At 40.6% G+C, this 12,368-nt stretch overlaps 2 protein-coding genes across 3 annotated transcripts in view; one reads left to right on the top strand and one right to left on the bottom strand.

The window, feature by feature from the left end:
* LOC143213564 (P protein) overlaps positions 1-12,368 on the bottom strand; it is a 140,797-nt gene that overhangs the window by 13,429 nt on the left and 115,000 nt on the right. The gene's annotated exons all lie outside the window — the stretch shown is intronic.
* Acj6 (abnormal chemosensory protein 6) overlaps positions 10,424-12,368 on the top strand; it is a 102,306-nt gene continuing 100,361 nt past the window's right edge. The window contains exon 1 of one of the 2 annotated variants that reach the window (XM_076433548.1): positions 10,424-11,605. In XM_076433548.1, coding sequence (XP_076289663.1) covers positions 11,444-11,605 — 162 coding nt within the window. In that variant the 5' untranslated portion in view covers positions 10,424-11,443. The remainder of the gene's footprint in view (positions 11,606-12,368) is intronic. The other variant, XM_076433547.1, reaches the window with a different exon arrangement.

The raw sequence follows: 12,368 nt of genomic DNA, 5'->3' as shown, positions 1-12,368 counted from the left end.
TGCAATTGTCGCTATCTGCCACGCACAAATTCCAATATGTTGCATCTGAAAAATAACGGTTACCATCGTCTCGAAACAGTCTCAGTCCCTTGATAATTCAAACAACTTTTAACTGCAACCTTTATAACTCCCGCGATGGCCTCCTTCTCTTCCCTACCCTTCCGGTTCGTCCTAGAAGCGTTACTTTCTTCCGCCCCCTTTACGACTGGTCTACACTCTCTTTACGGAGCTGTACATCTTAAATAATTGATCTTAACGTAGTTGCCGGCGTTTTTATAACTGTTTTACCGCCCGCTGTTGCCGCTGTGATATATATTATTTAGCCGCTGGTTTTTAAACTTAAGTCCCTGAACATGGAGGTGTGAAAACAGACTGGAGAACTATTGGGCATACGCTCGTTATCCTGCTCTGTTTCTCATTAATCCGATTTTCAACTACATGCGTATTAATTATGCGTTGTACAATTCTACATGTATGTATGTAGGTACTGAAAGAAAGAGATCATATAGAAAATAATTATTCTGGCTAGGAAGACATGTTTTAATTTCGTGTTGGGTTAAAGATCGAGTCTGATTCTTCAGTAACTGCCAGGCAAATAGCAGCTGAAGTTGCAGTAACATGAGAAGATGTAAAATGTTAAGGAAACCACGATTAACAAGTCGCCATAAAGAAGCCCGATTAGAGTTCGTAAAAGAAACCAGTGCATTGCCGTAAGAAATGGAACACGGTGTTCTTTTCTGACGGAAAACGATTTAATTCGAATCGTGCAAGCTGTCTAAATAATTATGTACTTTGATTAGATTTGATTTGATTAGATTTATTTCATGCAAAATGCATATTAATAAACATGCACATCGAATAACGAAGCAGAAATACATCTTCCAATAGGACAATTGAAGACTGGAACTAAAAAAGGCTGAAAGTACCATTTTTAACCGACTTCGAAAAAGGAGGAGGTTACTCAATTCGATCTGTATGTGCCTTTTTTTCGCCTTTTTTTGCACTTTGTAGAGTATGTCTCCCGATTGGTCCCTTGAAAACAAATTTAGCATTTTTTCATTCTTTGCGGTTTTTAGTGCAAATAACCAATAAGACCGAAAAACCATCTTACGGTGTTCTACAAATTCTGTTCGATCCACTAAAAAGGATCGTTTGAGGGGTGCTTTCTACCCCTAAAAAGCGAGAGAGGATTAAGCAATATAGTGTATGCTTTATTTATTTATTACTGATTTATTAGATGGTTTTTCATTGTGGAATAATTGCTCCAGTCGAATTGTGTTTCGCTAGATTGGAGGGATGTGACAGTGCACGGTGGAAGAAATCGAAGAAGCTCCAATCGAGAGGTAGCTTCACCAGCGGAGTGCAGCTATTTGGACGCATGGCGGCGCGGCACTTCCAGCAAGAATGAACTTTCCGAATGCTGAATGCAACATCGTTCTCTTCTGGAAAGCACTTTGACAGTGCCCCACGGGTACATTACTAGGATTGCCGCCACCAATTGAACTCCCCTGACTCAGCGGAGAGCGCGGCTCCGCTCAGCTCAACTCCCTTATGCCTGCAAACAGAGCTGCCCGAGGCGACACCGCCGCGCCGCGCCGTTCAAACACCCAATCACTCGATTCATAACGATGAAGCAACTTGCAAATTCTCTATTGTTAACGTTATTTGACTTAGCCGCGCATTGGCTGCGCTGATCTGCATAATAGGTATTAACCCGGAACGATTCGAACTTCCGAATTCCAGGACGGTAGAACTTCTCCACCCTGGATAATTAAGTTTCCACAATTTCAACTTGTAAAACACGCTGCTTTTTACCTGCAACAGAAGCTGATTTGCAATTCTAGAAATTTTCGAGTAACTTTCCTCGGGGAAACGTGCATTCTGCATTCGCCGGCTGATCCCGCTTTCTCGGCGGACTAGTTTATTGACCAGGGGTGCGCGAGAACCGAAAATATCGGGTCGACTGTTGTTATGAACCGTTTTCCTAGAACAGAAACTTTGAATAGTTTCTTTCGAGCCTTGCTTACAGTATCGTCGCGGAGTGTACGATTTTGATGGAGAACTTTCTGGCAGGGGTCGCGGCAGGTTAGCGGCAAGTACTGTCGAATGGGCCGCAAACGGGTCTCCCCGAGCTACAGATTGCATATTACCGAAATCTACTTTCCGGGGAGGCGGTTCTCGATTTCCGGGACAGGCGTTTGCTAATACACGGCTCGTCGTGCTCATAGACCCACTTTATACGACCGAAATTGTAGGTAAGATGCAAGAGAGGACACTGGCAGAGGGAAGAAGCAAAGGTGGCGGTGGATAGGGCGGCAGGGAGGTAAAGGAGAAGGGAGGAATTCGTAATATAGAGGGCCGCTCTACGACCCCGCTGGGAGGAATTCCGGGGTACGTTTTAAATTGCTGCATCCCCAACCTCCTTGTTTATGTATGCTACCGTGTTTCTTATTCTTGTGCGGCAGCGAAGGAGAGCGCGCGCCGCCCTAACTTTATGTGCACAGTGCCGGCATAAGTATGCAATCTATGCGTCGGTGTGCCTTGTACCCGAGACTGTGTGCACGTACGTGTGAAAGCAAGAGGGTTTCGTGTGCCACGGGATAGGATGTATGGGTGTAGCCGCGAACACGCGATCGCGCTCGCGCTACCAACGTGTGTGTATTGTATGGTGAAACGTGGTCCTACGTTTCCTCTCGGCGTGTTCCAACCGCCCCACGATCTGCCCGTTTTCTCCCGTGGATTCTTTTCGTGTTCCGAACCTGCTAGACTCTTCCTCCTTATTCCCGACTTCAGCTAGGCTAACCTTCGTGCCACCGCGCACCGGTCTCAAGCCTGCTATCCCCCTTTTTCCTCCGGCATCCTTCTCTCCTTTTCCCTCCACCTTTTCCACCTTCTGCTCCTCCTGCTTGTCTGCTCCGCTTCTACTTTCCGGCCTCAATTGCTGTAATCTATGGCCTATGCTCCTGGATTTAACCGTGGAATTGAGCCACGGTGATTTGTACGGTTTATTAATATTGCACGATATCGGGGATGGAACTTGGCCATGGGTTTTCATAGATTTTCAACGACGGCACTGCGGATGATTATATGTACGCGAACGGCCGGTATATTGGTACACGATGTCTTGTAAACCAATTTCCGCGAGCCCGATTACAGCCGCTATTCTGCGGATCTTGATGGCCGAAAATCGATGCCGTTTATGAAATATTTATCGTCTCGAGTCCAGACGGGAAAATCGAGTTGATACGTTGCTAGTGTCTCTAACATTTTCTTATTTTTGCGTTGTTACTAGACTGTCTTAATGCAGAATAAAAATTATCTGCATAGATCACAAGAAATAGAAATTACATTGAATGCCCTTAACGATTTTAGAAGAGGAGCAATCATAAATTGACATCTTCAATTTAAAAAGTTTTTTTCAAATTGATTATTTTGAATTTCATGTACCCAATTTTCCTATAAATGCGTAAAGATCCACAGTCTAGTTGTTACAGCAAGACCTCGGTAAGGAACATAACTGTTCGAATATTGGAACAGTTATGGTTACCACAGATGGATGTATTTTAGGATTGCCATCGTCCGTAGCAGACAGGTTGAAATTTAATTCGCTTGTCATTGCCCTATTTCTCTAATTCTCGATTGTATGTATTTGCTTAGCACCTTCGAAACGCAGTTCCAGAGATAAGTACGATTAGGTGTGGGACAATTAAGTATTCCGTTTGTTTAAACATTCATCTCGTAGTATAAAGGGGGGTTTCATCGTAACTAAGACTGCTCAGGTCTTCTACACAGGTCAACCTTCAAATCATGTGAAACTAATAAAGTTTAAAGAATTATTTCTAATACTAACATCAGTAGATAAAGTATAAGGTGATTATGTTGACTTCACATTTTTGCAAAAATTTAATCTGCAATTCTTGCACGTCTTCATTAAATTCATTAGTTTATAATAGAATTTATAATACAAAAAACAGGTCAACGGAAGAAGGGAATAGCACGAATGGAGAAACTTATCAAATTACACATGAATAAGCTATGAGCTTTTTGCATTTATGGCATGTATCAATATGCAAAACGCAATGAAGCAAATGCTGCAAGTGAGATTAATAGCTTTATTGTGTTTCCTACTTAATAAACCTGCTAATTAATGAATTACATTTTTGCAATTTTATGTTTCATGAAATCAACTGTGAAAATATGCATGCTGTATAAACATTTGAGCAAATAATTGGCAACTATCTTCAATGTGCAGCGCTAATATACGATAGTAACGTAGTTGATATTCAGTAAGACGAAATTCAGACGGAACGAGGATAGGAACTATTCTATTGTATAAAGTATAACGTATGAAGTGTTATCTCTCAAATCTAATTATCTTCTGTTTTATGTATAATAATTAGGGGTGTGCGAGAACCCGAAATATCGGGTCGGGTCGTGAACACGACATTTTTTCGGGATCGGGACGGGTACCCGAAAATTTCGAGATTCTCGAATTTATCGGGATTCTTGAATTTATCGGGATTCCCGTTTCGAGAACCCAGTAATCATTTATATTCATTTTAATGAATGGATTCATAGTTTCGGATTTTTTATTCTAGAAGTTTTCGAAATTGAAAGAATGTTGTCTATCACGAACTCTTTTCAAGAGTGTCTTATGTCATATTCTCGAAATTTTCGGGTTCTCGCACACCCCTAATAATAATCTATGTTATACGTACATACATATACATACGTATACATATACATATGTATACATGTGTATATAGTATATAATTATATTGAATGGGGGGGCAAGAAAGTAATTTCGGTATTTTAACACATTACCGACCGGAGATTATTGCATAATTTTGAAAAATCTATGGTACACGGCTAAACACTCGGGCGGAACAGATCAAACTGTCCTCGCGACTTCTTTCCGAGACTACAAATTTGTATTAATTTAACTTCATAACCTTCGTTTGCACTCTGGTTCTATCCTGTGTTGAGATTTAACAATTAAACTTCATTGCTTGAGCAAAAAAATTGGGCTCTTCTTTATAAGAAGGTTTGAATATGCTTAGTTAGCGGTCAACATATTAATGAACTGAAACTTGCCGAACAGAGTTGAAGCGTGACGTTCTGAAACTTGCTCGATATTCGTGGAACAATAGGTACCTACTGTACATATGTATGTAGGTATATCCGTTTCAGTTTTACCTTTCATTGTATTATAGGAACAAAATGTATTATTACATCCTGGTAGATTACCAAATGCATTTATTACATCAATTGGAGAAATAATACATTAGGGTCATATTTCCGGTTGCTTTTCATTTACCCCATTTTTAAGCAACTGCACTGGTCAACTCCACTGGCGTAATTGTTACCCTTGATCGAAGCCATAATATGCAGCTTGCACGCGTCGCGGCGCGGGGGGCAGCGGTCAACCTGATTATACGTATTCCAGTTTTGACTCATTCTACATACATACGTATATCAATGGAACTACACTACATTTTCGAGAGAAACACACTTCTGTTTTGTCATTATTGTATACATCAATTGTTTATATTGTTCTTCTGAACTACATATGTTCATTGAAAAGGTACTAAAATTAACTAGTTTGTTGGTCTGTAATCGATAAGAACGAAAATGTCACAATGTATACATATATGTGTTCGATCTACACGTGTGTAGAGTCGTTTCTGATCATTAGACTGCGGATTTTATGCATTTATGACAAAAATGAGCCCGTACAATTTAAAACAGTGAAGGTATTCAAAAGATTTAAGGCCACCAGTGTATTAGTTCCACCTTAATAAGATAATTAAAAGAAGAATGGAATTGTTATTTGACTCCTGTGTCTTGCAATCAACGCAAACATTGTTTATTTTGCATAAAGATCCCACTGATCATGTTTTGTTTTTAATAGAAAATCATCAATGTTATTAATAGGCTGCGGATCTTCATGGAAAATAAAAAACGTTTGCATTGATTGCAAGAGACGGGAGCCAAATAAAAATCTCATTCTTTTTTTAATTATCTTATTAAGGTGAGACTCGTACACTGGTGGCCTTAAATCTTTTTAATATAATATTTCCTCTGTTTTAAATTGTACGTGACCATTTTTGTCATAAATGCATAAAATCCGCTGTCTAGTTATTAATTAGACTGCGGATCTTCATGCAAAATAAAAATTGTCCCGCGTCAATTGTAAAGAGGCATTTCACATATAAAGTTTCTCCTTTTGTAGGAAATCAGAAACCACAAACAAGAGTTTTAATCACTGAAATCGTAAAATAAATCCTAGGGCAAGGGGTTAATCGATCGGTAGCGCAAGTAACCACTTTCTTAATAATCATTTCAATCATTTTTATTATTCAATTAACCAAGCCAACCCAACCAAGTTAGGACATGTGTCACCGTTTCCCTTTTTTTCGAGCGTACCTTCGAGAAAAGCGGAAACTCGAAAAATCCTGGAGAGTCGTGTTAGCATTCTTGCCCGAACTCGAGGAATCAATTTGATCCGGGCCGGGGAGGAAACGGCCGTTCGACGAAGAAGATATCACCAGGTCCCGTTATTCGGAAAGGAGCGCAGAAACAGCCTAAGCGTCGAGCAGAGGAGGAAACCGGAGAGATCGAGACGCGGCAGTAAACCTACTAGGCGTAGGTTTTGATGGCAGACAGTGGTGGCGAGTCGGTGATGGTCCGAGGATGAGGGGTAGTTGGAGGATCGGGTCGGAGGGAAGGTTTGGATACCTTGTCGAGGATAGGCTGCCGGTGCAAGTAGGTTTAATATTTGATACCGCGGGCTGGTCATCCTGCCGAGGCGATAACACAGGCCCCGCGGGAACCTTCCGCCCAACATCCCTCGGAAAACGACTGCCGCCGAACTCGGTGCACCCTCTCTCTCTCCTCGCTCTCGCTGCTCCATGTCTCACCGCGCGCGTTTCCTCTTCCATCGTACACATTCCATCTCGTCTACCCTGTCCCTGTCCTTCCTGTCTTCCCCACCTCATGCTGACCCGTCCAGTCGCGCAACCATACCACCGTTACTCTTCCTACTGCCGCCTCTTCTTTACCCGCGGAATGAATCATTGGCTACGTCCACTTTATCCAATAAATAAAGTTATCTTTACTTATCCCACATCGATGCACCAGTTCCGCCTTTCCTCTTTTCTCTTCCTTTCTTCTCTTCTCTTCTCTCTTCTCTACTCGTCATCGCACGATCTCTCAGAAAACTTCGTGACCGGCGCACAGTGGTGCCGAACGCGAATCTAGCTGGACAAAAATAAAAAGTCACATTTTCGCAGAAGACCGCGAAACATGTTGCGACTTCTTTCTAATGAAACGGTTGGTAAGGGTCAATGATCATTTACTCGAAGAAGTTTTGTATTTAGGTTGGAAAGAAAGTTCTCTTACGGTTTTACATTTGAATTTAACCCTTTGCACTCGGAGCTATTTTAACCGCAAAATTAAACTTTCTTTCCGATCTAGAATATTTCCATTCCTTGTGATTTTTTTAACATTTTGTAGATATGAAATTGGTATAGTACCTCATACAATAACTAAATGTTTAATAATTGATTAGATACCGATATATTTAATAGTGTAAACAATATTTTGAATAATGGTGCCTTTTTTAGTGGTGCCTCAGAGGGGACAACCGAGTGCAAAGGGTTAAATAAATCCTGAGTACAGTAACGAGTACAGTAACTTTTTTATTTACCTGATACTTCACCTGATCTGATTGTTAAAAATATGTGTTGGAAATTCTTTACTCCATACGGACTAGGATAAAAGAATGGTAAAATCAGCTTCTGTGTTGGTCAGTTGGATTGGGATCTCAGAGTCAAGAATAGCGTGAAACGGCTTTATTCGTTTATTGGATCGACGAAAGTCCCAGAGCCTTGTGGGAGTAACAGAGGGGATCTGGGTTACGAAGGGTCCATGACACCTTAAAAATTCATTATGAAATAGCTCACACAAATCTGCACTTACTACGAAGACACGACCGATCAAATAGCAGTGTAGCTGATCGTTAAAGTATTCTCAATTGCCTTAGAATTCGGATTGTGCATGCAATCGTTATTCATTATTAATAACATAGCAGTCGGCTATCTATCATTACAAATAAAACTGTTGTGAGTTAACTTTCAATGTTACAACTAGACTGCGGATCTTTATGCAAAATAAAAATATTCTGCATTGATTGTGGGAAGCAGGAATAAAATAAAAATTGATTTCATCCCTTGATGACTATGTTACGTTAAAAACAACATTACAATATTCTTGACTTTTTCTGATCTATTACCGTTTTATATTTCACATATTTAATTTGTGCGTAAATGCATAAAGAAAAAAAATCCGCAGTCTAGTTACAATATTATTCATGAGCAAAATAAAAATTGTCTGCATCGATTGCAAGAAATAGAAATTACACTGAATGTTATTTCATCCCTTAATGATTTTAATAGAGGAGAAATCTGTATATGTATGTATTGGCATCTTCGATTTTAAAAATTTGCCAATAATTTTGAATTTCATCTACTCAATTTTTCTATAATTATGTATAAATGCATAGAGGTCCGCAGAGTATAGTGTTCATATTAACATTTATGTAATGTATATCTATTTTTTATGAAAATGTAATATTCAATACATCTGATACATCAAATTCTCGTTTTGGGAAAAATACGATTGAAGATATACATATACAGTAGTATATTTATTACATTTTAGTTTAAAAGTACATTTTTTTTTTATTAAACAAATTCAAATTAGGTAAATTGATAATTTAACACTTTAGTTTACGTTTGAATGTTCAGTGACTAGCAGATTCGAATAAATACTTTCGCAATTATGAGATGCGAATTAACGTATGAAAAATGTACACCTTCACAAAAGTGATAAGAACTTCGATTATTTAAATGAAAACGTAGCTATATTTTGTAATCTCGTTAACAATATGGTTGTAATATTGCGCTGAATTTTACAGTTTCATTAAAATTTTAAACGGATTAAGTACCATTTATTTCATAATATCGATTTACCAATTCATCAGCTCGTACATCATTCCCTAATATTTTATATGATAAATTGATGACTGCGTAAATGATTGTTCACTGAAATGTTCGAATTCTCGAACAGTTAGAGTTTCTTAACACTAACCGTACCGACTACAAAATGTGTCGGATACACATTGTTTTATAAAAATGACAAGACCGAATTCATTTAGATTTTTTACAATTTTTATCATAATGCGTGATTAAGTACAGAAATCCAATAATTTCTGATGGAAGTATCTTTATAATTTCAATAACAATGGAGCAGTGAAAAAGTGGATCGTTCCAAGAAGAAACGACAATCTCCTGAACGACTGAAAATGTGAAAAATCGTTGTAATAATGCATTAGGTTGTTCGAAAAGATTCTTCCGCAATGTGTACATTTAATATTGTTACATCACACAATTATATGTACACAAACAACGTGATCATCTGTTTATATATTAACACATTATCCACCGGTGATTATTGTTTAATTTTGAAAAATCTATGGTTCATGGCTAAACACTTTTCAATGGAACCATCAATAGTAACAGCAATTTTCATCATGAACTAACAAAACACCCTCAATAACGTCATCTAATAGTTTCATTTAAGATTGCAATGTAAAAGAAAATTTCTATGCTTTCTTTTGGCACAGCAAAATTATTGAAAATCCTATTAATAGGCTTCCGGTAGGTAAAGTGTTAACTTTTCATTACTTGCTAGTAAAACGGACTGTGTTAGATCTGCGTTAACCTGAGCTAATACTTGTGTGACGTAACAATATTAAATGTACGCATTGCGAAAGAAGCTTTTCGGACAAGCTACTAGTTTCAATACGCGAGTTATTATCGTAGGTAGGTAAATGAGAAACGTCGCGACGCGACGCGCGCGCGAAGCAATAGCAACGGGCTTCGTGTTAAACTGAAGAATGACCGGGCCCGAGGAGTTTACGACATGCTACTAATCCAACAATAGCGGTGACAGTCGAACGAGAGATTTCGCGGTGGTCGAACAAATGCGTGATGTGGGAGACGAATAGTAGGGTAAAAGACACGAAGCAGCTTCGACAAGACAAGGTTGCGCGAGGCAAGGTTCAGTACTTACGGGGGTAGCTCTCTCGCCGGTAGCTAGGAAGGGTTTATAACAGAGGTGGTGGGAGAAGAAAGAAAAAAGAGGACGGAACAGGGAAAAGAGAGAAAAAAGGATAGGTTGAACAGAGGATAGAGGGAGGGTTGAATGCAGGTAGGATGGACAAACGGTGGTCGCGGTTAGCGACACCCATGCCAAGCAGCGAGCAAAGGCAAAGATGGCCGACATGGATCAGATTAGGGGCGCACGCGTAGCTGCATTAGACTCCGCCTATGCACGACATGCCCCTCCGTTCCGGTTGTTCTCGACTCACCCCGTGACGAACAACCCCTCACGCAACGAGCACGCGCCGCTCCGCGAATATCCTGGTTAGCCACCACCCCCTGCCCCATCGTTTCCCTCTGCTTCGTCTACTCCCGCCATCCCCCGTGGAAGAGTTCATCTGTGGAGCACTCTTCGGCGGCCAGTCAGCACCAAAAAGTGCAGAGCATCAGGACAACATCCGCGTATCCGGTGTTCTACGTGTGGTTAATTAAAACTGTTGACAACTTCCGAAAATTCTCTTAACCTCGTGTATATTTTCACATTCGGCGGCGATTGTCCTCGCCGCGCGCCGCACTAATCCGATTATCGTTTCTCTGTTTGCGACGCTGCGCTGTTCGTCTACACGTCACTGGACTTCTTTTGGGAATCAGCTGCTTCTCGATCGGAAATTATTTATTCATCCACCACCACCACCACCACCACCCCCTCTGCCACTCCTCCCCTTCTCCCTCTCACTGTCTGCATTTCTTTTGTGAAGTGTACGTTTACTTGGATTTGTTCGATCCCATCGGAATGGTGACCGTTGCGATGATTAGAGCATAAAGAGTAACGCGAGAAACTGTGCGAATTCGAACCGTTTTGTAAGTGCGTGATCACGTGCAAACATGCGAGATCCACTATCCGTTTCGTTGATCGTACTGGAACCGGCAGACTGATCGGTCCTCCGTCCTACAATGACAAGGATGAGTGTTGGGGATCGTAAAAACGAGGGAGTGTAGATGTTGCGTCGATCGTGTGTACATTCGACCCTCCACGGTGATTCGCGGGATTGGTGCGTCGGCATCCTATTTTAAGCGATTTGGTGAAAGTGCGAAGGTAAAAGGTACTTTCGCGGGGTTCGAGGACACCGAGAATTCTTGTCACACAGATGCGAACCGCGAGTATCGAGGTGAAGAAGAAGAAGCGCAGCTGTCGCTGCTAGTATCGTTCCGTTTCGAGGGTGCCGGTTTTTCACTAGTTTAAGTCTAAGCCCGAAAGCTTAGACTTAACTGGCTGCAGGATGATGTACTCACCGGACAAGATGATGGGGAGCAAGGGACTCCACGGGGCCCCGATCACTGCCCCGGGCTGTTTCCCTTCGGGAAGGTATTCGCCGCCGCCTTATCGCGCTGCCCCGGATCCCATGCCGCCACCGCCGCGACGCTGCATGCCGAACCCTACTGTGAGTAATCACCGCTTTATCCCATCTTTTACTAACAGGATCTCCCACAGATAAAACCGAAATATTCCCGCGGTCTTCGTAAACCAAATCAATCGCCGGAAAATTTTACTCTGTTTTCTTTTCGCTCGGAGACACAGTGTAATACGGTGATTGGCGACAGAAGAAAGTTTAACCCTTAGCACTCGTAACTCAGAATCACCACTAAAAATTGCTGTATTAGTACTCAAAATATTATTTACATTGTTAACCTTCTCTCTGTGTACTGTTATTCTAATGTTAATCGTGTACACGGGAGTTATCGCACCCCATGCATTTTTCTGCATAAGTATTTGTGAAATTTTGTTGATTTTTAAAAGACCAGTATACAATATTTCATTCGTCAACATTCTATTTCTGTTTTTGTCAGCCGGGGGTGCAATTGCACCCCATACTGCTGTATATTTGACTTTATACGATTTTCTACTACTCCCCCGCGGCAGAAAATGTTCGATCAAACAAATCAAGTGTTTATTATTGCAATCACGCATATTTTCGATGCGGAAAATATTTTCGTTAACGATAAAGGCAAATGCAATGATCCAACTTGACATGTCCACCTAAAATATTGATATAAAATTGGATGTATTTGTTTTTTCATAATATTCAGATTTAGCAAATTGAACACTGACTTCAGGGAGAGTTTAAGGACATTATTTTGATAATGTCTATCGTCGTCTTCGTCAATAGAAATATTAATGAGTGTTAATTGTAATGTTTTGTCATG

This window comes from Lasioglossum baleicum, chromosome 11, assembly GCF_051020765.1.
Source record: "Lasioglossum baleicum chromosome 11, iyLasBale1, whole genome shotgun sequence".
Classification (NCBI taxonomy): Eukaryota; Metazoa; Arthropoda; class Insecta; order Hymenoptera; family Halictidae; genus Lasioglossum; species Lasioglossum baleicum.
The sequence above is the reverse complement of the archived record's forward strand: the minus strand, read 5'-3'. Positions and strand labels throughout refer to the sequence as shown.